A 27,183-nucleotide genomic window follows, 5' to 3' on the forward strand; every position below is an offset into this window, starting at 1 on the left:
AAAAAAAAAGCCTGAGATTTGACGAGAGAGACACAAAATGTCCATGGGGAAGTACCTGGGAGGCTTCTGTTTGGGGTGTCTCTTGAAATCAGGTATCCAGCCACCTGATGAACCTATCCACCAACACCCCTGTGCCACACTAGAATGACAAGACCTGGCCCCTTTCCTCAACCCACACCTGTGCAGACATTGCTAATCAACTGTGGACTCTGTCTGCCTGAGCCTGGAGGGGACCAGGGATTTTTTTCAACATGGCTCTGGGCAGCCATGACTAATTAATCAGCTGGCTTAAAGTCACTATGAGAAAGATAAGGGTTAAAAAAAGAAAGAAGGGGCTGGAATTGTAGCTCAGCAGTAGAGCGCTCGCCTAGCATATGCAAGGGCTTGGGTTCGATCCTCAGCACCACATAAAAATAAATAAATTAAATAAAGGTATTGTGTCCAACTACACCTAAAAAAATAAGTATTTAAAAAAGAAAAGAAAAAAGAAAGAAAGAAGTCACTTTGGCTCTGGCAAGTGAATTGATGAGACTTGAAAAGGGCAGTCAAACCCTGGATACCATCTCACGTTAGGGCTGAGAGAAAAATGCCCAACCTATAGTTACACAAGGAGATCTTGTCCCAAACTTAAAGGCCAAATATATCCAGAGGTGGTCCCCTCCAGAATCCCAGAGGCCCCTGATGAAGGACATCTCCAAGGCTCTTGGTTCCCATCAAATGTCCCCACTCAGTGCCCAATCACGTGTGTCTTTAGTGTTCCTTTTCTCTTCCTAAAAAGGAACCAAGCATGGTATCTGCCTCCTCTCCCCAACAAAGGGCTTAGGTGGAATTAAAAGGGATTATGTTTGAAGGGGAAAACTAGCCTTTAATCACCAACAGAAGGACACAGCAGCCTGAAGGTGCATGTCCATTGCTAACCCGAAACCTGACCCTGACCTGTTAGCCTCTGCTCCACGCCATCTCCTTGTCCTTGGGTGGTCACCAGCATGGGCTTCGCCAGACAGATACAACTATTACTCTGGAAGAACTGGACCCTGCGGAAAAGGCAAAAGGTAATGTGTTACTGTCTGTGTCCTAGAAGTGAGGTGTGGAGCAAGTGAACAGATTGGAAGCTTGGGGTGTAGTGGAGGGAGGACAGCGTGAGGAGTTCTGCGTTGCCTTTTAGCCCCGAAGCAGTGTTTATCTGTGTGACTCCTCTGTGAGCCTGTGATATGTGCCCTTCACAGGATGACATGCTGCTCTGTCCCTGGCCACATTAAAATATGCCCCTACCACACACACACAGATGAATCTACTGCATGCCCATCCCTGTTCCCACTCCCCTGGTTTTCACACTCGTTAGCCCAGTCCACCATCTTCTGGAGTATCCATCCCACGCAGTAGAGAGAACCCTAAGTCCTGCAGAACAAGATCAAAGGAAAACAAGAATGCCCTTCACTAGCTCCCCAGCCCAGGGATTGCTATTCCATTGATTCCAGGAGGCACACTGGGTTTTCACATTTTGACAATTCCAAAGCTGGGAGGCAGCTCACAATCAAGTTACTTTAACCAAACATGTTTTTCTTTCTTCATGGTACAGAAAAATGACAGCTCATCTTACAACTGGTGGCGTCTTAGATTCAATGAGTATATATTCTGAGCCTCTTCATACTTGGGGTTGGGATGTACTAGGGACCTAAAAGCATGAGACACTAACCCCTTGGACTGGCTTTTTTGGTAGATGGGGAAATCTGAAGTATATTTTGACACCCAGAGCAATATGAAGTAGCATTGCCCAAAATCCCAGGAGCCACAGGAGACCAGAGAACTCCAAGAGCAAACGTATAAATGGCACCCGGCCTCAGTGCAATTATCTGGGAGGGGGTGAGGAGTGAGTATGTAACTATAAACAGTGCACTTTACCACAGCCTTGCAGAGTCCTGCCAGTGACTTAAGGAGCTGATAAGTGGGACAAGGGAGGGGAGCAGGGAGGGCTGGAGAGAGCTGAGATTAGAAAGACTGAGCCAGTCAGCCATGGGAGGAAGACTGGCCATAGGGAGGAAGGGAACAGTGTGTGCCCCAAACCTCAGTTCAGGATGGGAATATGGGTGGGGAAGGGTTCAGGGGGAATGTTAGGGAAGAAATGGGCCAACTGTGGAACATCTGAAGACCCGAGTGAATACCTTGTCAGGGTCTGGTCAGAGAGAGCTGAATATGGAAAGGTGTTAGCTTAGCTAGAAGCCGGCAGCTGCGTTGTAAAAGAAAACTCTGAGGTATCTTGGAGGTAGAATTGCAGGACTCCGCTACCTCCTGGGACTGAGGACTGAGGGAAGAAAGTGGGATCATTAAGATGGAAGCAAAGACCAGAGTTCTGTGGAGCTGAAATTAGGATTTGTGCAGAGGCTGCTGCAGAGTCTCTGAGGCCCCCCATGTTGAGGGATCCCTGCCTGGTGAGTGTCCAGATATAGGACAATAAACTATCAGGAAGGGGAGCAGCGAGAGACACTCCAACCATGCACAAGATGGTTCAGAGGCCTGTGTGTGGCTTGCACAGGACACAGGCCAGGGGCGGTGGGGGTGGGGACACACAGTTATCCTCAGGCTGTTTTCCTTTGTCAAAGCAGGTGTCACTTCAAATTAGCCTTTAAAGTTATTTGTGGCCCCCAGTTTTGTAGGGACAGACAAGGCAAGGCCCCTAAGAGTGTATGAAACAGTTTTATTTGGCTGCAGCCAGGTTCAGAGGGCATTGCTTTTGCTGTAATCAATCAATCCCCTGAACCCCGAGTTCAGGTAGTTTCAGAATTTTATACTCAGCATGTCATGGAAGGGCTCAGAAGTTCTCAGTCTGCAGAAGTTCACATAAAAGCAGCTTTTTCTTTCACTGTTCTGGGCAAGTTAACCCTTCAAAGACAACATCTGAGAAGGGGAACTTCTTCTTCCCTTTCTATCCTCCCCCTGCCAGCTGTTACCATGGAGCCCAATTGGTAACTTCTCTTATCTTAGAAATGTAGACATCTCTGTGAAGCCCCCGGCTGCCTTGTTTACACATTTCTACAAACTATTATATGGATACATGTTTGTGAAAAACTAGTAAGGGGGTGTCCAGCACCTGGAGTGCTGTTTCTTCCTGGTTAGTGGCCAAGTAAGACAGTGCAACATGAAAATAGGAAGTTTATCTACATTGAACTCATTTGTAGAGACTCTTTTGCTGACAGTCCTAAAATCAGCCATGGTGAAGATTTCTGGAGAAGCCCAGTTAGGACTTTTCTGTGGAGAAAGGGGGTGCCACTACACCAAGAATCCAGACACTTGATCAGAAACTGATTTCTTCCAGAAGCTTCCCTTCTTGAGTGAAAATATTGACAAAATGTGAACAAGACTCATTCTTCAATTTATTCATCATTTTTTCTCATTCTTTCCATCAACAAATAATTGTCACCAGGCATGGTGCCCCGTGCTGAGTATACAATGGCAAATAAAAGCATCTAGTCCCTGCCCACCTGATGCATATGTCTATAGATTGCCAGGGAAACTCCACTCTGCCATTTTTTAAATTTTCTCTCTTAGTCATAATGAATTAAGATTCTCAGTTCACTTTACTCTCAATGTCCCCTTTGTGGCTCTCAAAGAACACAAAACAGAGGACTGTAGCCACTGGCCTGCAATGATTCCATTGCTGTGGCAAGCACACTGCTGTTACAAAGAATAACCCTACTTCCAGACCCTGGGTTTGGCCCAGGTGCCCTCACAATCTCTGCTCCCTTCCCTGGTGTTGGTCGGTCTCTTCTTGTTCTGAAATCTCCACAGTGTGCTCCAAGGGGATGGAGCCGTGCAGGCCAGGAACCTTGGTTCAGGGTCATCAGTCAGGGCTGGACATAGGTCTGGGTTGACTGTCATCTGATGCCATCCTAATGTCCTGGAAACAGAGATCTCTGGTGTGCCTCAAGCTGGCTACCATATTCCAGAATTTTCCAGGATTTCTGGGTAAGAGGGAGAGAGTCATTATCTCTGAGAGGGGTCTGTGTCTCCTGCCAAAGCTTTTGGCTCTTCTGGAAACTTCTGTCTCTAGAAAATAGTGACTCTAAGAAGAGTACAACACACCAGGCCATAACTTGGCTCCAAAGTTTTTAATTCCTTAAACTTCCATGGTTTTAAGTGTTTACTTTTATGAGCTGAGCAAGAATGAGAAGTGAGAACAGATAACAATTTTCCCCATTCCTCCACTCCCAATGCCCAGGGTATAAGAAGATCATTTTCAGGTCCTAGCTCTCCTCCTCCCCACACTCTTTTTTTTTTCTTATCTTGTTAGTATCTTTGAGAAGTGTTACTAAGCACCTGGCATAGTACTAAGTGTATTGCTTTATTGAATCCTCACAACAGTTCCAGGAGAGCGAGCTTGATTTTCCCTGTGGGTCCAAATGAGGCAATTGAGACTTCAGGGAAGGGTTGGTGACTGGTTAGCTGGACCTGGGATTCAATCCATGACTCCAGAACAGCAGGCATGGCCATCTCACTGCACTGTCCCCTTGTAACCAGCACTATCTAATGGGTAGGGCATAGAGATCACCAAGATGAGTGCAGATCATTTATCATCCACCAGAACAATAAATGTAAGTTAATACTGGCTCTGACCCAAGGTAAACTGGACATGGCCCCTGCCCTCATGGAATTCAGAGCCAGGCAGGAGGATGTTCCCATGCTTAATTACTGAGCAGAATCCTGAGTGCAGCTATGGAGTTGAAGGAAGTCCCCAGCTGGTGTGCAGGTGAGCTCTGGGAGCTCAGAGAAAACGTTGATTTGAGAGGCTAGACCAGATTTCCCCAGAAGCTCACACTTCAGCTTGACAAGAGCGCACCCACGTGCGCACACACACGTTGGCCCACACTGGCTTGGACCAGGCAGAGCATCAGGGAAGGTTTATAAAGATGACTAGTTATGTCTCTTGGCCCTGAGAGCTCACAGCCTAGGGCCCCGTGGTGTCTGTCCCTGGTCCTACCTTCCAGGTCAGGACAGGAGGACATTAGGGGAAGACCTGAGGGCTCATGGGAGTAGGGTGCTCATCATTTCATGGACTCCAGACCTGGGCATCTGGTGTGGACTTCAGCTCTGGGTCCAGCGTCAGAGGAAGAGAATGTGGCAGATGCAGGAGGCTGGGCAGTCAGCTCCCAGTGCAGCAGCCGGGTCCTGGGTGGTATTTGACCAGGCTCAGTCCTGTCCGGGTTCTCAGTGCACAAGGGGGAACCGTGCAGCTATTTCAAGCCCTGGCTACCCCCTTTTAAATTGAAAACAGACAGGGAGGGAAGTAAATCTAACTGGCTAAGTTAAAATAACAAGCCCAACTCTGCCCTTGCCAGAAACCTGTCCTCCTACTAATAGACCAAATGGTTCCCAGAGGAGGAGAGGAGGAAAACATGTGCTTGTGTGTGCACGTGTGCATGCACATACATACACACACACACACACACACACACACAGAGAGAGAGAGAGAGAGGACAAGGAAATACCAATTCAGTAAAAAGAGAGAGAGAACAAAATAATTTCCACGGACCCCTTCTGAACTTCGACTGGGCTTAATTAAAGTTACAGACATGTTTAAAGGGAAGGGGAGGGGGAGTCCAAGCAGCTCTGAAAACACATTATTAGTTACACTGTGGAATTCCTCCCTAGGGTATGCCTGTGCACAGTTGAGCCTCAAGACCAAGGATGCAGCTCTGGGGTGGGGTCGGAGCACAGTTCTGGAGGAGGGAGGAGAGGCTGCTGTGAGAACAGACCTGCGCCTGGGCAAGAAATGGCTTTGTGCAGAAGGGAAGTGAGGGGCAGCCCCTCCAAGTCACACGCCCACACTCAGCACAGTCCCACCGACCACTCCACCCATGTTGTTCAAAATCACCAACCACTACCTAGACCAGTGGTTCTCAGCGTTGGCTGGATATGGAAATGACCTGAGAGGTGTTTAAAAAATATCCTGATGTCCCATGGGGCATGAACTGAGGTCCCCATGTGATTCCAGCCTGTAGGACCCTGAGAGCTGCTGATCTAGGTTAACGAAGGTGATTATTTGACTTACAGACAGAAACAGAAGCCCTAATTCAGAGATGTGGAAAGGAAACCAGGTAGAGCAGTACTAGTCTTAAGGCCAAGGAAGGAAGGTGGATTCTGATCTGCCTCCCACTATGATGGACTTTGAATCACAATGCCTCACACAGACAGGACACTTCAAAAACACTAGAGAGTCTGAGTGCTTGGATGAGAGAGGGTGGGACTAGCATATCATAGAGAGATGAAATATACAGTGTGGGACAGGGAGGCAGACTGACTCATCCCTCCCTCTGTGCAAGCCCTGTTCTGTGTAAGGATCAGGAGACAATGTGTGGTCTGTTTCTCAGGAAGCTCCATGTTTTCAAACTGGTGAGTGTGCAGTTCCAAATTGAGAAAGGGAGGAGACTGGAATGAACATGGAGGGCAGGCCTAAGAGGTTCCAACGATTTTAATTGTGTTTTCTTGCTCATCTGTCTTTACAATGTGCTGTCACCTACAGTGACCCTGTGACACTTGTGACAATCCTATGAGGCAGTGATCAATGGTTTATGTTTGTTGAAGATTACCTTGTGCTGGGCTCTTGATTTTATTATCACAACTCCTCTGGGTGGCAGGTTCTCCTATCACCCTCATTTTTTAAATGAGACCCATGGCTTGGAGAAGTTGAGCAGATTACCCAAGATCTCGTAGCTGAGAGAAGAGGCTGGATAAAACTTGGTCCCAGAGTGATCTACTCTTAATCCTCAGTGTACACTGTAAGACAAAATAGTACTAATTCAGAGATGAGAAAACTGAGGCCCAGAGGTTGAGCATGCCTGAAAGTGGCTGTAACCTAGATCTGCACACTCCCAAATCATCACCAGTGTTTAACATTCCAGACCATCCCCAGGAAGATGTCACTCCATGGAAGGCAGCACAACTCACTTGGGAGAAAGCCAACATTGCAAACTATTGTCTTAGGAGGAGTCATAAGTGGAGAATCTGGACTGGTTGTCTCATTTCCTTGGTGAAGACACCAGAAACAACTTCCAGTTTCATACTTCGCACGTGCCACTCACATTACTATCTTTCTAAACCTGCTCCCCACCTTACCTCCTGGAGGATCCAGAATGGAAGGCGAGAAGCCAGTACACAACTTTTGGGTGGTGCAGTTTGTACAATCTGCGAGGAAGTGCAGAAACAGCACTGGCCCTGGGAGCAGGAGACTAGATTTTGGCTCCTGTGTTGTCACTGCTGATGTGATACTGCAGATCACCTGCCCTCTCTGAGTTTCTTTCTTCATCTGCAGAATAACAGCTTAAAACAAGGTCTTTATAACCCATGGCACCAAATTACCTGAAAACTTGCAAGAAATACAAGATCTGCTGAGGCCTACTGAATCAAAATCTGCATCCATGTATATAGCATCCTCTGTAAAGACTGAAGCCCATTACCTCCATGACCCTTTATAATTAGTCTTGCATTATGCTGTTTTCTAAATTAGACACAGAGTAAAACCCAGCTGGACACAAAAGCTGTTTGGTGGCCAGGTGTGGTGGACCATGCTTGTAATCCTAGGGCTTGGAAAGCTGAGGCAGGAGGATCAAGAGTTCAAGACCAGCCTCAGCAACTTAGCAAGGCTCTGAAAAACTCAGAGAGACCCTGTCTCTAAATAAAATATAAAAAAAAAGGGGGCTGAGGATATGGCTTAGTGGTTAAACCCACCCTGGGTTCAATCCCAGATACAAAAAAAAAAACTGATTGTATAATAAATCAAAGTAGAGGGAGTATAGGAGCAAGAAATAAAAGCAGGAAGTTCTTTAGGTCAATGCATTTATACATTACTTAACAATGGGACACATACTAGAAACTGCCTTGTTAGGAGATTTCATCATTGTGTGAACACCAGAGTGTCATTACACAAAGCTCAATGGTATGTCCTCACTATGCTATATGGCTCGATAGTGGAGTGTGTGTGTGTGTGTGTGTGTGTGTGTGCACGCGCGCGCGCGTTGTAGTCTGTTTCTCCTAAGGCCATGGCAAAGGACACAAGATTAAACCCAAGATTAAATCAAGCACAACAGAAATACAATCATGAGACCAGTGAGCATGAGATCTAAGAGGCAGCTGCTGCTGCAACCCCACACACTGTCTTACAAAGAACATTTAGTATGGGTAGAATGAGCTCTCTCTAGGGCTGGGGTGGTAGCTCAGTGGTAGAGCACATGCCTAGTACATGTGAGGCATTGGCTCAATCCTGAGCAACACATAAAAATAAATAATCAAAGATATTGCAGTCCATCTACAACTGAAAACCATATATTTTTTCAATAGAAATATTTTGACACCTTTTGGCAGGAGTTTGTGTAAGAGCAGGGGATTTTTTGGTAATGATTCTACCCCAAGAACCTGCACATGCAATAAACAATGATTGAATGAATACAGAAATAAATGAATGGATGAAAAAAGAAGGAGTACATTCTAAAATAATGAAAAAAGGATAGTGATAAATACATAAATCATTTACATAGTCATTTGCTATCATTATGAAGTATTACGTACCGCACATAGTTTTATGTGCTATACTTTCCTGCAGTTGGCAGCATCATAGGTTGGTTTACACCAGCATCACCACAAACTTGTGAGCAATGTGACACGCTACAATGTTACAAAGGTGGGAATGGGAATTTTGCAACTCCATTGTAATCTTATGGGACCACTGTGGTCTATGTGGTCTGTAAGTTGGCAAAAGTGTGCAGCACATAGCCCTACCACAAGCCAAGTCCTACAGCCAGACAGTGCCAAGAGAAGTGTACATATTAGTGCCACTGGTCTTTCTCTCTGTGTTTTGTTTCTCCAGATTCGCTTTGTGGTGGAACTCCTGTGGCCTTTATCTTTGTTTCTGGTCTTGATCTGGTTGAGGAATGCCAACCCGCTCTACAGTCATCATGAATGTGAGCCTGGAGCATCCTGGGAGACTCTCCAGGGCCTGTCATTCAGGAAGGTCTTGGGAATGGGGGCACAGGGATCCCTCTGCTTATCGATGTACCAGGAAATAGATCCATCAGTTTTACACAAATTCTAATTTTGAATCCTACACATTCTAAGCAAATATGTGTACATAATATGGAAATAATGTGCAAATCTTTTTTTTTAATATATACCTAAACTCTTACCCATTTAAAAGAGAAGAGGCTACAGTTGAGTTCTCTAACTTAGACCAATTTAAGTATATTTTTCAATGAAAAAAATAGATTTAGGGATACATTATACATAACGTTAGAGAAAAATGAGGAGATGGTAAGCTATATAATCATACTTATTAAAATATTATTTCTTGAATCCCTGATGTATCTGGGGACCTTTAATAAACCTCGTGGATAGAGCTCTTTCTGTACTATCACCCTCTTGGAAAGCTCTCACCTTCTGAAGGGAGAAGATGCCTCTGATATGGAGACCTCAAAAGTTTTGGAAACTGCTTGGTCCCCTGATCTTGGTCTTTGACCTCTGTTCATGAGTCTCCATCCTCCATCTCTCAGTCAGCCTCCTGTCCAGCAAACTCTTAATTCCTCACCTTAATTCCAGGCCAGGATCCATTATTCTGCAACACTGCAGCATGTGTGGGGGGTAGGTGCTCCATACACAGTGTGGAAGGAAGACAGGGGCCTCTTCTCCTCAGGCACCAGCAGCCTGGTGGAGCCTCCTTGAGCTAACACCTCTGCACACCTCTTACCACAGAGTGATCTGAACTCCCCACTTCTGTCCATGCCTCTGTGACAACATTTGTCTGTCTCCTCACTCTACCAGAGCTTGAGAGAACAGACTGGATGCAGCAACTCACATAGGCCTGGCCTATGTTAAATGCTCCTGCTTCTTAAGCCATGAATAAAGCAGAGCACCAGAGGGGCCCTACTCTTTCCCCAAAAGGACCCTGCTCCTAGGGCCTGAGTCCTGCTTGGTCTCCATAACTAAATCCTTCTTGTCTTCATTTCCTGTTTCAAAGGTCATTTTCCCAACAAGGCGATGCCCTCAGCAGGAATGTTGCCATGGCTCCAGGGGATTTTCTGCAATGTGAACAATCCTTGTTTTCAAAGCCCCACCCCAGGAGAATCGCCAGGAATTGTGTCAAACTACAACAACTCCATGTAAGTACCAAGATGTTCCCGCATGCACGGGAGTAGATGCATGTGTCTGCACACACAGAGCCTGTAGTACTGAAAGCGAGCCTCGTGGATTGGTAAACCCCTGACCTTTCAGGGCCCAGGAGGATTCTTTCCTGAAGCGTTCTACTAGCTGGCAGGGCACTTGGGGAGAATATTCAAATAAAGTCCACATGGACATGATTTCTTTGTTCTTATATTCCCAAAATGTGACCTGGAATCTGATGACAATCCCTTGCTGTGACACGTTCACTGTCTCATGCTCATCCATCTTCTTGGGTACACCCCCTGAGTGAGAAGGGGGCTCCAGACTCCACCTGTTCTTGAACCAGGAAAGCAGGGTTCACATTTCATATGCACATTATAGATGAAATAATGGCTTATTCAAGGTATTTTTACTTGCAAGGCACAGAACCCATTCCAATCAGCTTAAGGTCCAGAAAGAAATACATGATTTGGATACATGATTTAGACCTTCTTACAAAGACAAGGGTAAAGGCAGGCCTCAGGAGAGGAGAGGCAGGATCTTGGGATATGGCTTGAGGGTAGTGATTCTTAAACTGGAGGCTAAAGACCTTTCCAAAAAGCTGATGAAAATAGATAAGCCCTCTCCCACAAAAATTGGAGCCAATTGGAGCACAAATCATGAGATTGTGTGTGTGAGCTCAGGGAACTTGTGGAGTCCAGGTTAATATTTCTGGTCTGAGGTTGAATTTCAAGTCAAATCCCTTAGGATGAGAGTTTATCTTTGGAATTCCCTCTTAGAGTACTGGGAGGACATAATGTGGGCATGACCTATACACAGAGGCTCAGGCATATGGACAGAACCATCCTCCATCTGCTGTTTTGACCTTGAGCTGCACCTTGCATCCTTGCATTAAATCTGAAGGTCACCTACAAGGGCTTACAGGGGATTTGGCTGGACCCTATTCCTATACACACCAGCTCAGATGGAAAGCGAGGTATTTGGTGACTTAAGTTTTTTCATTAGAGGATACGTTAGTCAAATTTTCATTACTGTAACCAAAGAGCCCCACACAAACAAGTTGGAGGAGGAAAAGTTTCAGTCCATGGGCCACTGGTTCCATTGCTCTGGACCTGAGGTGAAGGGGAACATCATGGTGGAAGGACATGGTAGAGGGAAGCTTCCCAGGTTGTGGCAGCAAAGGGGTGGGGGTGGGGGCTGGGAGAAGACAAACCCTTCCAGGGCATGTCCCCAGTGACCTACTTCCTCCAACTAAATTCCACCTAGTTGGGATTGGCCCTAGCTGTGTGTGTGTGTGTGTATTAGTTAGTTAGTTAGTTACTGGGGAAGACTGAGGGGCAGGAGTTGGGAAGGGGGCTCCAGACTCCACCTGTTCTTGAACCAGGAAAGCAGGGTTCACATTTCATATGCACATTATAGATGAAATAATGGCTTATTCAAGGTATTTTTACTTGCAAGGCACAGAACCCATTCCAATCAGCTTAAGGTCCAGAAAGAAATACATGATTTGGAGACATGATTTAGACCTTCTCACAAAGACAAGGGTAAAGGCAGGCCTCAGGAGAGGAGGGGCAAGAGCTGCTTCTTCTGCTCTTCCAGACTGAACTTTGAGGTCCAGCCTCTCCGCCTGTCTCTGTTCATCCACACACTCACCTCTGTCCATGGACCAGTCTCCCCTCCTCCTAGAAGGCCAGGCTGTACCAATCACCCAGTTCTCAGCATTTTAACTTGAGCAATCATAAGAGCACCCTGAGTCCTTTGGTTGTCTCAACTTTATTCTCCCTATCCAATCAGCCTCAGTGAAGGGGTGCGTATGTGTGTGTGCATGCGTGTGCACACACATACACAGGGGGGTCCTTGTGGATGAAGCATGGCTGGCAGAGCCTACCCCCATAAATGGATATGGGTTAGGTCTCAGAGAAGTGGGAGAAGGCTGGAAGAACCTCCGGTAATACCCACCAACATCAATATTCTAAAAAGCTTTACCACGTTTAAAGTTTCTCAGGACAAGTGATGTAGATAGCATGGCGTTAACAAGTTACCTGGCCCTGTCCCAACTGGAGGACTGGACAAATCACTCACTACCCCAATCTGTTGTCCTACATTTGCAAGAGAGTAAAAAGAAAAGAGAAAAAAATATATTTTTCCTTTTGTCATGGCAGTATTGTAAATAGACACAGCATAGTTGCTAAGCACCCTATTTTAACAAATAGCACAAGGTATTAATAATATTATGAAAATGACAGTTATTTCTTTTTTGATGAGGTTTTTGTTCTTACAGCTTGGCAAGAGTGTATCGAGATTTTCAAGAACTTCTCATGAATGCACCAGAAAGCCAGCACTTTGGCCAGATTTGGATAGAGCTCCGCACCTTGTCCCAGCTCATGGACACCCTGCGGACTCACCCTGAAAGAATTGCAGGTGAGCTTCAGCATTCTCAGTGTTCGCTGACCTCACACCTGCCTCACCCATCTAGGAGGGGGGGGAGGGTTTGATGGAAAATGGTACCGGAGGAGGCAGGAAGAGATGGGTTGCAAAGGCTGATGCGGATCGCCTTGCTGAAGATGCCTGTTCCTCTGCACCAGCCTAGAAGGTAGGAAGTTGGGCAGGGATGGCACCAAGGGTCCCACCCCATGTGAGTCCACAAAAAGAAAAACACTGAGAGAGATGGTGCTCTGAGAAGCCCAGGTTGAATCAAGGGCTAGACGCTGGGGAACAGGGATTTGCTGAGTATGGTAAGGTGTGGAGTCCCAGGGGGACAGCAAACCAGAATCATGTGACAATGCTAAGGAGCACTGAGGAGCAGTGGAGGTCACAGACCACGTTTACCACGATATTAAAATGTACAATTGTACAATTTTCCCAGTGATATTTGGCATCCAGGCCCTGAGGCAGGACTGGTGGAGAGCTGGGTGATGGGAGCTTGGGGAGAGGCACCAGAGGAGGTCAAGGAGGCAAGGAGGTTGAAGAAGGTGATTGTACTATATGCACCAGGCCCAGGCTGCAGAAAGATCCTTGAGAAGTCACGAGTACTGAGAGGAGCTGGAGTGGAAGGGGATAGAAAAGCAGGGAATAGAGGTCTCGGTGCATTCCATGACCCTGTTTGAGTGACTAAGAACATGAGTAAGGTGAAAGGATTGATAATTAGAGAGTGAAATATTCAACTTTAGGATTGTGAAGGCTTCCAGGCAGGATGAGGTGAGAACACGAGCCCAAGGGTGGCTGTGGGTGAAGTGCAGCAGAAGAAAGGTGCATGGTGAGGGAAAGGCAAAGGGTGGGGAGGCCAGGCTGTGGCCACCATGCAGACACAGAGGTCGTACAGGAAGAGAGGAGGAGCTGGATGCCCTGGTAGGAAGCAACAACAGGGAGGAGGGATGGAGGGGTTCCCTCAGGGGTCTCTACTCCCCAGTGGAAAACAAGAAACAAACAAAAACCCAACAACAGTATCAAGAGGCTGGCTCTCCTCTTTCCACTTGAAGCCTTTCTTGCCCATCATACCCCAACCCCTTTGTCCACACCAGTGTCCTGAGCTTGGAGCTTGAGCTGAGAGTACAGAAACTCCAAGAAGGGTCCTCTACCCCATGACAACTACATTGTGGACAAATGACCTATGTCCTCCAATCCTAGACCAGGATTTCTCAACCTCAGCACCATTAAAATTCGGGGCAGGGGGTACATATAATTCTTTATTTGGGGAGGAATTGTGCTATGTATTGTGGAATGAGTGCTGTCCCAGCTGTGACAACTAAATTTATCTCTAGATATTGCCAAATATTCTCTAGGGACAAAATTGCCCAGCTCTACCTCCTCCACCCCTCGCCCCCTGTTGAGAGCCACTGTCTGCACCAACCCCACAAAGCATCTGACACCCACCCTGGGCTACCCTTCCCCACCTTCTGTGCCTTCCCACTGAACTCTGTCTAGCTGCTTCCACAGTAAATACTGTGACTGTGTTGGTGATGACCACAGGCAAGAGGATGGACCTCCAACTGCTCCCAGGGAACCCAAGAATGGAGCCTTCCCCTGGGTGCCAAGTTAGAACATTTCCCACCAGCTCTACCTGTTTCCTTTTTTTTGGACCCATCTCTCCTTCAACACCTTGTTATTTTTCTCATTAATACATAGGACGAGGAATACGCATTCAGGATATCCTGAAAGATGAAGAGACACTGACTCTATTTCTTATTAAAAATATTGGCCTGTCCAGCTCAGTTGTCCACCTGCTGGTCAACTCCCAAGTCCGTGTGGAACAGGTAAGTGGGTGTCCTTGGTCAGTGGTCTCTGGAGGGGAGGGGTAAGCACTGTGCCTGCTAAAATCAAGGGAGATCTTTGCTTTTTCTTTTCTTTCTTGCTTTTGTTAGTCCAGGATGCAAAGAAAAGACCACCAACTCCAATTGAAATCAAATTAAAGCAAGCTTATAATTCCAACTGGTCTGGGCTGTTCTCTCTCCGAAAACCACGGGAACAGAAGACAGCCCTGCAGCCCTCTAGGAGTATAACTTTATAGCACAGAAAGTTACACAAACGGAGGGGTGGGGGGTGTTGAGAACTTACAGATAACAAAATTGTGACAAGCATAATACAAAAATTAGTTAATATTTTAGCTGGTCCCGACATGAGAATTTATGAGATGTCATTAGGGCTTCAGAGAGGGTTGTTATCTGGCCAGGGAGAGCCAGAATTTATGAGGCGCCACTTAAGTTTTGGAAAGGGTTGTTATCTGGTCAGAAAAAGCCAGGCATGGGTGAGTTCAAGGCACGGGCAGGCATTCCAAGCAAGTTTAGAAATCGCAGTAATTTATACTAAAGCCAAAATTAACTTTTTATGCCTTTGTGGCAAGATGGCTCCCAACCTTAAGAGGGAATTAGGCTGGGTTTATCACTTTCACATTCAGCATCCATGACTGATGCCCTATATTTGGAAAAATACCTGGGGGTCATTGAGATGACCAGAATTCCTATCACCAGATCTGAAACACACATGACCTCACAAGATTTAAAGCTCAGCAGGTTTTCATAACTGGGAGGAAGCTGAGGCTCAACCTCCCCTGTAGGGGCTAAGGAAACCGAGGTCTATTCATTCCCTAATTAAATATTTAGGGACCTTTGTAGGGACATAGAATACAGTGTGAAGGAGGCAAGCAAAGCCCCTGGCTCAGGAGCTCACATTCCAGTGGGGTGATAGGAGGTAGTCAGACACAGAGACTCTGTCATGTGTCTCCAGCTTGTCAGGAGCTGTAGGGAGGGGACAGAAGGGGTGTAGGAGGGAGAAGTTTAAGAGGGATGGTCAGGGAAGCACTTTCTGAAAGGTGTATTTGAGCAGCCCTCCTGAAGAGAAGGCAGTCTCTGAAATACCTTCAGCTCCTGCTGAGAATGGGCAGTGCAGTCTCTGTGGACTGAGGTCACTCTTCCTATGGTACAGAATCTGATGATGGCCACAGAAGGGCCAATCTTTGCTTTTCTGGGCTGCTCTCTTCCTAGTACCAGGCAACCTCTTCTACAGTCCTATTACAGATCTATATCTCTCCAAATTTGTTTCATGCATTTTAATAATTTACTATGTTTAATATATTTTATATTTTTTGATATAAGTCAGAGTATCATTAACCTTAAACTATATACAATGGCCTCGTATAGTACAAGTATTTCAATAAAAAGAAGAGACTTACTATCTTTAGTTGGCCGGAAAAATTGGCAAGAGTCACTTATTAGGCATGTCAAAACCAATATTATTGAGTTTTGGAAAGGGATTATAATAAATGGAAGCTTAACTTTTATCAAATGCATGATTGGCCTCTAAAAGGTATAAAAGACATAAATAGATATCTTTTTAGAATAAGAATTATATATGTTTAGTGAGCATAAGAAAAAAAATTCATTTATTACTAATAATAAAAAAATAAAATAGAACAGTAAATAGCTTTTTATGTCCCCATTCAGGAAAAAAATTATTATCATTAAATCTAATGATGATCTCATTATGGGGAATCAGTACTTAAAATATTGATGGGTAAAAGTAAATTGGTAGTATTGCTCAGGACAGTGATTTAGTGAATTATTTAGAACATTTTAAAATTTTACATGGCATTGACCCAGCAATGACATCTTATGGGACTTATGCCAAAACAATCTTTATGTATACATATACATATATATACAGTTGTATATTATTATATAAATTTTGAAAATACTAATATGATCCTATATTTATATAAAATATGAATATCTATGTGTATAGAAAACAGTTTAGAAGGCTATGAATTAGATGCCAACAGCAGTTAACTATGAACAATAGAACCCTAAGAGATTCTTATGTATAATTCTTAATTTTTGTAACATAAAATGTTTTAATCTTGAAATTAATTTTAGTTTTTTATTTAAATATCAGTCTATAAACTTTGGTATGTAATTCTTTGGGTCAATATAAACTATCTAAAATATGAAATGGACAAATTAAGAGAATCTTTAATCCCTTCTTGAGAAAAGATGTTAAAATATTTTTATACATTATGTTACCCTTTAAATAAGCTAGTGTCTCTCAATTGTCTTTTAAAAATATAGCTAAGCTTACTTCTCAGTGTAATAATGGTTTACTTTATGTAATTATAGAAGAATAATTCATATGATTAGATTTTTAATTATTTTGTTATTATTATGAGTTGGTAAGAGACCATTATAAAAACTAGTTTAGTAAAATGTTCTCTTAAACCTTATATTTTAAGGATTCATATATTTAGGAAACAGAGATACAATTGACATAGAAGAATTAGTAATAATTATTGCAGTTATATTGATGTTTTTAAATCAATTAATTTTAGCTTTCAAAGAGAAGTCTGAAACTTAGAACTCAAGGTGGTATTTGAAAACATTAACATTCAATCAAAAATGTATGAATCTTAATTTCTTAAAAATTAGTCCTTTTTTAAATAATAAAATTTACTAGGCATAAGTAATTATTCTATTGGAATGAGAGTAGATTAATGCTTTAAGAAGTTCTTGTCATCTCAATATACAGGTTAAAATTTTTGTTTATATAAGCATATGAATATTTGCTCTTAGGGAAAAGCCTCAAATATTTTTAATTGGTTGTCCTATGTATTTATAACCAATTTAGCCACACACAAATCTTTTCTCTATTTACTCAAACATTCTACATCACCTATTTAGACCTTCTGTATATAATCATACAAAGATTCCTCTATTGAGAAAATTCTTTTTTCTTTCTATCATTAAAGTCTTCTATACATAAAGATCTTTTTACCCAGAGATGTTTTCTTTCTTCCTTGTAGGATTCTCCAATTTTTCTTTTCTTTCTGTAGAAGAATTTTTTTTCCTTTCCTTCTAGACTTCTTCTTTATGGTTACATTTTGAAACAATTCCTGTAAATCTTTGAATCTAGATAAATTTTTATATTTTAATAAGAAAAATATTTCAATGGAAATGTAGCTAAAATTTTTAGACACCTTTGTACATAGAATTATATCTGTTTACTACTTTATGAAAATCTAAACAATAGTTCCGAGTTAAGATTACTCGATAGTTGCATTTTAGCTTTGTAAGTTACTAAGTATCTTTTGAAATAGACATTTATATAATGAATTACACTTACCATGAATTTAATATTATTTATCTTTGAAGAAGGGCATCAGGTAAATGTACATAATGAGTTATGTATTTCCTGTGGAAGGAAAATTATTAGAATAGACATCTGATAATTACCCTATGAATTAAAGATTATATAGATTACTTAACCAGCTGGAAAAATATGTATTGAGAAGTGAAGATATACTTTTTAAAATTTAACCAGCCACCTTAAATTGAACCTTATTAAGTCATGTGACTTAAAAGTATTTGGATCCATTTTATTTTAGTTTAAATATTATGAGTGCACTCTTTTATCTATGCAAACTTTGACATTAATGCAGTTAAAATAGAATTTTTGTGCATATACATATTTAATCATTGTGTTTACATATTTAGAAATCATAAGAATAAAAACTTTGGCCATCATCAGAACGTTGTGAGATTAAACATTTTAGATTGCCGGCTTTTGTTCTCATAATGGTCAAATTTACCTCTAGTATCTCTAAAAAGAAAAATAATGTGTGAGAAAACAAAAAATAATGTGTGAGAAAACGTAATAATTTTTTGCAACTCTTCCTTAGTAGCACAGCTGTAGAGAGAATGGGAAATCAAGTTTCTTGGAGAAACCTGGTTAATGGGATTAGAAATTAGTTTATTCAACTCAGCATCCGGAAAGAATTAAGAACAAGGCCACTATTAAAGACGCAGGAGTTCATTGGCTTGCATTTTGTCTGTAAAGAAAATCCCTCGTCAACGAAAGAGTAACTTCTAGCTGGGTGTTTGCTTGTGAGAAACAGCAATGCGGTGAGGTACAGGTTCCGCAACGCTAGAGGGCGGGCGGAAGTCCCGCCCTAGGGGTGGGCGGGAGGAACCAAGAAGAAGCCAGAGGAAGGCCGGGAGGCGGGGCTTGAAGGGATGCGCCATGACGCTGCGGTCGCGTGACCAGAGCTATTTCCCCGTGTTTTCCATGTTACCTGAAATTCTGCCTGAAGCTCTGGGGTCCCCACCCCTCGAGTGCCTCCCATGTTCGCCTATCTGAAGTTAAAATACCGGCAGCTTTTGTCAGGCTGGAAGCTATCTGAGCTATGACTGCCTTTTTCATGGGCCCGGTGAGCCGCCATTGCTGTCCCGGCCAACGAAGGGGCAAGCGCCCGTGTCTCTGGCCACCCTCAGCATCCTCCGGGTCAATGCCGTTGCTGCCGCCGCTGTTATGCGTCTAGCTTCCGCGGCCAGCGCTCGATTTGCCCTGCTTTGTTTCGTCCCATCAGCGCCTCCCGACTCTATCCCCTCTGCGGCACAGTCACGAGGCTTTTTAGGTTGGATGTCCCTGCCTTTTGCTGACTCCTTGCTGCAAACCTCAGCACTACTGGTGGGCGGCGGCGGCGGCGTTTTGTCTCCTCTTTGGGTTAGCAGCCCAGCCCAGACAGAAGGCAGACATTGTTGGCAGGGAGCAGTAGCTGTCCCTGCAACTGTGGATAGATTTCTTCCTGTGTGTGCACAGGCCCACACAGCAAATAATTTCCAACCCAAAGGGGGGCTTTAGCTAGCAATGGACCAATCACCGGTCAGGATAAATCAAAGTAGGTTGTGTTTGGTACCCAAGTTAGAGTTGCCATCCTTTTTGCAGGTACCAAAGAGACAGAGACACTGCTGGCCCACCTCATGTAGGTTACAGACCTTGCTGGAATCCGCGGTTAGAGCCTTCTGTCGGTCCCAGCATTCTAAATTTGCGTGATTAGAGTTCAACTGGGTTATGCCTTTAAGTTAGATTGCTCTATCTTAGCGGTCTGTAAGGATGCAGTGGGAGGTGCTGCGGGGAATTTGCCCGCTCAGTTTAAATTGTTAGAGTACTACCGAAAGCAGTAGAAAATGCGTCTCTCCCCCCACCCCATTTCTGTTTTAATAAGGATTTTGAGTAGATAGACCTTTTCTGCAAGAGATTTGCTTCCGTTTTATATCAGAGTATCAAAATGAACTTTCCCACCTCCCTGCTCTAGATTGCAGTGTACCATCAATTTCTTTGAGGTGGGTGTTGCTTAACTTAATTTCTATCTTCTGAATCTGCAGGGGATCAGACCCCATTTAACCAAGTCTCTGCTTACTTTGAATTCATTCCTGGGTCTGGTCCATGTTGAGCATCATCATTACGGGGCCACAGCCAGTGTCTCTTTGGGGGATTCTTCTTCCTGCCCAGGATGATGTAGCCACTCTAAAACTTAAAAGTCTCAAATAATTAGTGAATAACAAAACATAAATGGCCAAAATATATTTACAAAAGCGAAGCTCCTGATAGATCTAGTCCACATGAGTGCTGAAACTAGACATAGAAAAGATGGCTCAGGTGGTTTATTAAGGGGGTATATCAAAGCCAGGGATAAGGTTTCAAGGACCAAGTCTTGCTTTGTGGTGTTTTGCAGTCAGCAGGTTGATTGGCATCTTCTCACATCACACCCATCTCAGGTGCAGTGTGGACCATGGCAGAGCCCGATAGAAATTCACAGTGTCCCTGAGCAGTTGACCAGAGGAAATATCCACTGGTCATTCCCAGACACCAGATGTTTCTATCCGCTAGGCTTCCATGTGTGGTCACCCACTTGCAACCCAGGTATGGCTTTTGACAATACCTGATACAGTGAAGATTTAATAAGCACTGAAAGCCTTTCCTAGCTCTACTTAACTATCCCTCCTCTGTGTGCTGGTTTAACTGTGTTTAATCTGGCATTTCTGCTATTTAGATGCCTGTATAGTTGCCTGTATAGCTAGTTGGAGAGCCTCTAAGAGGCAGAAATTGGCCTTATTCATCCCATTCACTCTTCTGGTGGCTGCACAGTAAGAAGCCAGTGAGTGGGCATTGAGAGAGAGAGAGTGACCAATGAGTGGGACCTTCATGGTGTCCCAGTTTTCTCTCTGGCTGGCTATGTGAGTTTCTCAAGTCACTTGATTCGTCTTCCTTCACTTCCTCCTTGGGAATATGAGAGGCTTGGACAAAATGAGTTGATTGATACCCTCCATCTTGCAATGTTTTAGCCTCTGGAATTAGAGATGAGAGAAGTGGCTGTGGGCAAAGCAGGAAGGCTCTGTGGGCACACGCAGCCTGTCACTAGGTGAGGGAGTAGAGAGCTGATCCACCATCAGCAGTGATTTACACTTTGTGTAGGGACCAGGCTTTTCCAGGTGGGGTCTGACGGTCCCTATGCAGCAGGTGGCAAAGCTGGACCTGCTCTGCCAGAGAACCATGTAACTGGAAGACATAAGGAGACTGCAGTGCCCAGACAGTCTTATTTGTTCATGACCCTCAAGGTCTTGTTCACTGCAGTGGATCCAGGAGGCCAGGCACTGTGCTGGGTGGCCAAGGCCTCTGACCATGGTTGATGTCCTTCTCTTGGCCCTTTAGCCTCTGGAGGCCAACGTGGGCATGATGTTTCAGGAGTCACTGTCCATGGTGGGGGTGGTGAGATACACAGGCCTTGGGGGTCACGGATCCAAAAATGGATAACCAGTTAAATCAGATAAATGATTAAAAAAAAAGAACTCAAGCATAATTACATTCCATTTAGACCCTATTTGGGACACACTTATATACTAAAATTACTTATTATTCACCCAAAATTCAAATTTCACTGGGCATCTGGTGTTTTTCTGTGATAGATTTAGTGAGAACCACCACAAGTGTCTTCTCATGACTCCTCGGGGGAGGTCTATATGGCACCTTGGCATCATGTGCAGAGAAGGGGATCTCTTATATTTTAAAACTTTCTCTAATAAAGTGAGGCTTGGGGGGAATGTCTGGATTTTCTATTGCTGCTGAAACAAAGCACCACAAATTTAGTGGTTTAAAACAACACCAAAATATTTTCTTATGATTCTAGAGGAGAGAAATATGAGAGTCAAGGTACCAGGAGGTCTACATCCTTTACCGGGGATCTAAAGGAAAATCTAATTTCTTACCTTTTCCAGCATCTAGACACTGTCCATGTTCCTTGGCTTGTGGTCCCCCTCAATCTGCAAGGCCAGCAGTGGCCCACCAAGCCTATCTCACATTCTTCTGACACTGTTTATTCTATCTCCTACCATGTTTCAAGGATTATATTGGACCCAACCAGATAAATCAAAATAACCTGCTGATCTAGTTAGGCAGCTAATTAGCAAACTTAATCCATTGGCAATCTTAATTCCGTTTGTATTAGAATATAATATATTCACTGGTCCCTTGGATTAGAATGTGGGCATCTTTGAGTGGGGGGGGGGAGCAGTGATTTCCTACCACCAGGAGAGTTCAGTGTTGCCTCTCTCCCCTGCAGTTTGCTCATGGAGTCCCAGACCTGGTGCTGAAGGACATCGCCTGCAATGAAGCCCTCCTAGAGCGTTTCATCATCTTTGGCCAGCGTCATGGGGCATGGGCTGTGCGTGACGCCCTGTGTTCCCTCTCCCAGGGCACCCTACAGTGGATAGAAGACACTTTGTATGCCAATGTGGACTTCTTCAAGCTCTTCCATGTGGTAAGGGAAGGGTGATTCTTGGGACAGGCAGCATCTGGGACTCAGCATCCCCTCTGAGCATGGGACCCTTAGTGAGATCAGAGTGCTGGGCAGCCCACTGGGGCACACCAACATGAATTGACACTGGTGGAGGTGTGAACCCAGTGTTCAGAACAAGCCTGGAGGAAGCTCCAAGTTCCAGGAGCCCAAGAAATCTTGACCAGTATGATTTTTAGAACATTGGCCTAGTGATCCAGGAGTCATAGGAGCTTCAGCATTAGGTGTGTGTTTATTCCAAATGTGGGCTGAGTGCTCCCCAACACCTGTAGCAATGTGGTTAAGAAAGAAGCCAGGTTTGGTGTTGCACACCTGTAATCTCAGCGACTCAGGAGACTGAGACAGGAGGATCACCAGTTCAAAGCCAGCCTTAGCAACATAGTGAGGCTCTAAGCAACTTAACAAGATCCTGTCATGGTTGGGGATATTGCTCAGTGGTTAAGTATTCCTGGGTTCAATCTGTGGTACCAAAAAAAAAAAAAAAAAAAAAGGAGGTGGGCATGGTGGCAGCACACAGCAGCTCAGGAGGCTGAGGTAGGAGGATTGTGAGTTCAAAGGCAGCCTCAGCAATTTAGTGAGGCACTAAGCAACTTAGACCCTGTCTCTAAGTAAAATACAAAAAAGTCTGGGTATGTGGCTCAGTGGTCAAGTGCCCCTGAGTTCAATCTCTGGTACCCCCCCCCAAAAAAAAAAGAAAGAAGAAGGCCTGGTTTGACTTCTGTGATTGTGGGCAAGATATTGAACCTTTCTTAGCCCTATTATTCATCTATATAAGTATAATACTTTATAAATTTATAGAAAAAGATACTCTGACACCAGTGCTAGACCCTTTTCTTAGGGAATGTTAAGTTCCCACAGGACACACAGAGGCCACTGAAGCCAACTCCAGGTTAGGAGCTTCTGCATTAAAATTTCTTTACTACCAGGCTGGGGATGTGGCTCAAGCGGAAGCGTAAAAACTAACTCTCTCTCTCTCTCTCTCTCTCTCTCTCTCTCTCTCTCTCTCTCAAAAAGAAAATATTTAGTACATACTATTAATATGTATCTTTTCCTAAAAGGTCTCAATATAGCTACAGAGTCTTCCTTAATTCTCTTTATAAAGTCGTCAGCATCTTCCCCTGAGCATGGGACCCTTAGTGAGATCAGAGTGCTGGGCAGCCCACTGGGGCACATCAACATTTGCCAGTGGCCTGGAGACTGTTTCCTGGCTCTGAGCTGACAGCTAACTTGCTGTCATTCAAAGGGGATTCCATCCCCCATTTGTAAAATTTAGACAATAAGACCTGCTCTACACATGTACGAGATTCACATTAGGGAAGAGATGGAAAAATACTTTGAAACCAAAACCATTTTGTTCTTATCAAAGCAAGAATGTGCCTACTTTCCTGGGGGCCCCTTGGCTCATTTCTGTGATCCTCTCAGACTAGGGGGTGGTCTCTCTCATGGAGTGGCCTTAAACTGACTCTAGATTCCAAACTCAGTTTTGCTTTCATCAGCCACAGATACCAGGACAGAAGTCCCTGTGAGAGAAAAATGCCTAGTTTCTTATTGAGCCAAAAGAGTCCCATCACTTGTCTATTCACATACCCCAGAGCCCACCCTCTGGTTCAGAGTGGGGAGACAGTATGTCTCAGTGACCTCCCCCAGTAGAGACAGTTTGGGCATATCCCCCCACCCCTCCCAGTGACTGAGTCGGAATTCTCCACTCATGACGCATTTCCTAGCACTCAGGGCACCCCTTCTGGTTGCCCCCTCCCTACTAAGGCAGCTTCCTCTCTTCTCATCTGATGCTTAACAACTGTCAGGTTGCAACAAACATGCTTCAGAGCCACATTCTCCCAGTTGCCCGGCAACAACTTCCCTCCTGGATAAATCTGGGCTTCCTGCAGCAGCAGCCCAGAGCTTAACCCAGCAGCCCAGCACTCTGTCTTCAGCTGTCTGCTCTTTACCTCTTGTCTGGGTGTTTTCAAGACAACCACCCATCCCCAGCTCTAGAACCTTTCAGAAACTATGTCATCATATACAGACATTTTTAACTTGAGGCTACCTAATTTCCTTTGTATTAAAAATTAATACTGCTTTTAGATTATCTTTGAATCAGAGAAAGTAAATCAAACAAAAAAAAATTCAACTCCTAAGATGTTCTTTCTATGTGCTGATGGTGTTGCATCTGATCCAAAGCATCAGCAAATGCCAAGACTTTTTAGGAGCTTATATGATTTATTCTGCATATGTAAAAAATATTACATAACCCCAAAGAAGAAGCATTTTTTAGTTTCTGAAGAACCAAAACAGAGGCTTCATGGAGACAAAAATCTTCTTCCTACCTTTGAGGGCCTCGTATCAATTTCTTCATACAAGATCAAGGCTCAGGGACTGTTCAAACCAACTGCAATTGATGGACACTATGACTTCCACAGCCCTATTTGTATATCCCATCTTCCATAAGAGGTCTAATAAGACCTTGACCTTGGGTTGGCAGTACTGAGCTCAGTGGGGACAAGGAAAGATTGTTATTTGGAAAATTCACAGAACTTGTTGGTGTAGGAAGTTGTGTGTGTGGGGGGGGTGATGATATTTGCCATTTTGGTCTATGGCCTTTTATCCAGAAATGTTTCCACATTGTCATTTAAATGAACTTGCAGTCTCTTCTGGGTTGTTTTTTTTTTTTTTTTTGACTCTTTTGGCAGGAGCAATTCTTATAAATTTAAATAGATAATGATGGAAGGAATTAAAAGAGCTCTGGGAAAGTTATTTTATAATATGTACCAATCCCAGCCAGAACACTGGTAAACAAGTACAAGTAGAAGGCTCTTGGGGTTTGATACCCTTCTGAGATGTAAGTGGTATCTCAAATGAAGAGTGAGTATGAAACTCTCTTTATTTATTATCTCCACTGAAGTGAACTGGGAAGACAATTGCAGCCAGTGTTCCAGGCACATAGCTAGAGCTTAGTAAATATTTGATTAATGAATATTATTAAACAATTGACAAGGTCAAAAAGAAAGCATTAGCTGTGTGTGATAGAACATGCCTGTAATCCCAGGGGCTTAGGAGGCTGAGGCAAGAAGATCACAGGTTCAAAGACAGCCTCAGCAACGTATCAAGGCTGCAAGCAGTCTAGTGAGACTATTTCAGATTTTTAAAAATAAAAAAGGCTGGGATGTGGCCCAGAATTTAAGTGCCCCTGGGTTCAATCCCTGGTACCAAAAAAAAAAAAAAAAAAGGAAGTGTTAACTAGACACAAAAATGCATCTTGAGCTGTGCCCCCTCCCCCATCCACTCTCCCCCCAATTCCTGGACTTGTTCTTATCTGGCTCTCTCTAGTCTCACTCTCTTGTTGGCTCTCTTCACATTTTTCTCTCCACCTAGAATTCCTGGCTTTCCCCTTCAGTCCACAGACACTGCCCTCACCTCACAATTATCAGTTTGTCTCAGCTCAAATGTCACCTTCATGTCCTTAGGTGCAACCACCTGCTGCCTCCCTGAAAGACACCATCACACCTAGTAGAGATACTTCTCATGGAAGCTCTCATCTCAATAGATTCTGTCTCTTTTCTACTAGATCATTGTTTATTTATTCATGAATACAACACATATTCATTGAGGACTTACTGTGTACATGCTCTGAAGATGAAAACAAAATAAATCCATTCCTACACTTACTGAGCCTACAGTTTAGCTGGAAGATAGATACATTAAAAAATAATAGCAAACTGATATAAAAGTGATAAATAAATGTGGTAAGAATTAATTATAGGAGCAGCTAGGAGGAGCACCTTATCCATGGGGAAGGAGGCAGGAAGCAGAGGGTGATGAGGGAATGCCTTCTGGATGAGGAGAAGTGGTTTCAGATAAGTTGATTCTTTCCAGTTGAGGTGGAGTGAGGATGGGTGGGGGTGGCTGTTTAATCCCTTGGTCCCTAAAGTATTAGGTATAGTGCCTTATGGCCATAAGCTTTGCAGAAACCTATAAAAAATGTTTGAGACTTGAAATTAAAAGAAAAATTGGCTCCAAAATACAAAGAAAAAGCTTTAGAAGTAAATTTAATAAATATTAAATTGCATGTTTATCTCATTCACAGTCCAGTTGTGCTAAGTTGTGGGAAAGCCAAAAAAAGTACCCAGAGACGGTATAGGAGACTTGTGGTTTATTAGGTTAAGCTAACGAGATCAGTGACTGCACCACGAAGAATTCGGTGGCAAAAGGTGGACAGCTTCTATTCCCTCACAGTGTATAGCCAAGCAATGTCTACTCACAGTGTTCTGTCCACCGTGACTGGTTGAGTGACATGTATTCTTTCCAAAATATTCTCAGTTCCATGCCTGTCCCCACTCTGAAAGGGGTTTATATCTTGAGTGGCAGAATCAGTGACATCACCAGCATTAGCTTGCTAAGTTTGCTTATAGGAACAGCATCACAGGGAGCAACTGTCCTATTGTACGTGCAAAAAGTAACTTCTACAGATAACACTAACTTGCTCTAGTTCCCAGTGTGCCTAGAGAAAGCCCATGTCCTCAAAGATAATATGTATCTGGACTTCCCATCCCACGCTTGATCTCATTGTTCCCTTATTTTGGCTAGATTTGGGGAAAGAAAAATGGAGCATCCAGGGACATGGTATTTTATTGTCCTCCTTTGCTTTAGGGAACAATACATTGTTTAAGAAAGGTAATGTTAGTTAACTTTATTGTTAAATTTGGTACTCATTAAATGTGAAATTCAAAATTCAGTTTAAAGTTCAGGTTTTCCCACATTATACACATTCCCAAGTATTTATAATGACTGCTGAGAAATCATAACAGATTCACTCACTAAATGAGTTATAGGATGCCATATAATTTCAAAAACAATATTTGGAGCCTTAAAAAAACTGTGTGTATATGCAAATATGTACATAAAAAGAGATGTGAATAGATAGA

General features: G+C 43.7%; 1 protein-coding gene across 1 annotated transcript in view; it reads left to right on the forward strand.

Annotated features, from left to right (window-relative positions):
• Nucleotides 1–918: 918 nt before the first annotated feature.
• The window catches only part of LOC308655317 (retinal-specific phospholipid-transporting ATPase ABCA4), a 159,672-nt gene continuing 133,407 nt past the window's right edge, over nucleotides 919–27,183 (forward strand). Inside the window, exons 1-6 of the mRNA XM_081305329.1 lie at nucleotides 919–1,052; nucleotides 8,858–8,951; nucleotides 10,001–10,142; nucleotides 12,425–12,564; nucleotides 14,269–14,396; nucleotides 22,028–22,225. Of these exons, the coding sequence (XP_081161455.1) occupies nucleotides 987–1,052; nucleotides 8,858–8,951; nucleotides 10,001–10,142; nucleotides 12,425–12,564; nucleotides 14,269–14,396; nucleotides 22,028–22,225 (768 nt within the window). The 5' untranslated portion in view covers nucleotides 919–986. The remainder of the gene's footprint in view (nucleotides 1,053–8,857; nucleotides 8,952–10,000; nucleotides 10,143–12,424; nucleotides 12,565–14,268; nucleotides 14,397–22,027; nucleotides 22,226–27,183) is intronic.

This window comes from Spermophilus citellus, assembly GCF_964194105.1.
Source record: "Spermophilus citellus genome assembly, chromosome: 9".
NCBI classification, from domain to species: domain Eukaryota; kingdom Metazoa; phylum Chordata; class Mammalia; order Rodentia; family Sciuridae; genus Spermophilus; species Spermophilus citellus.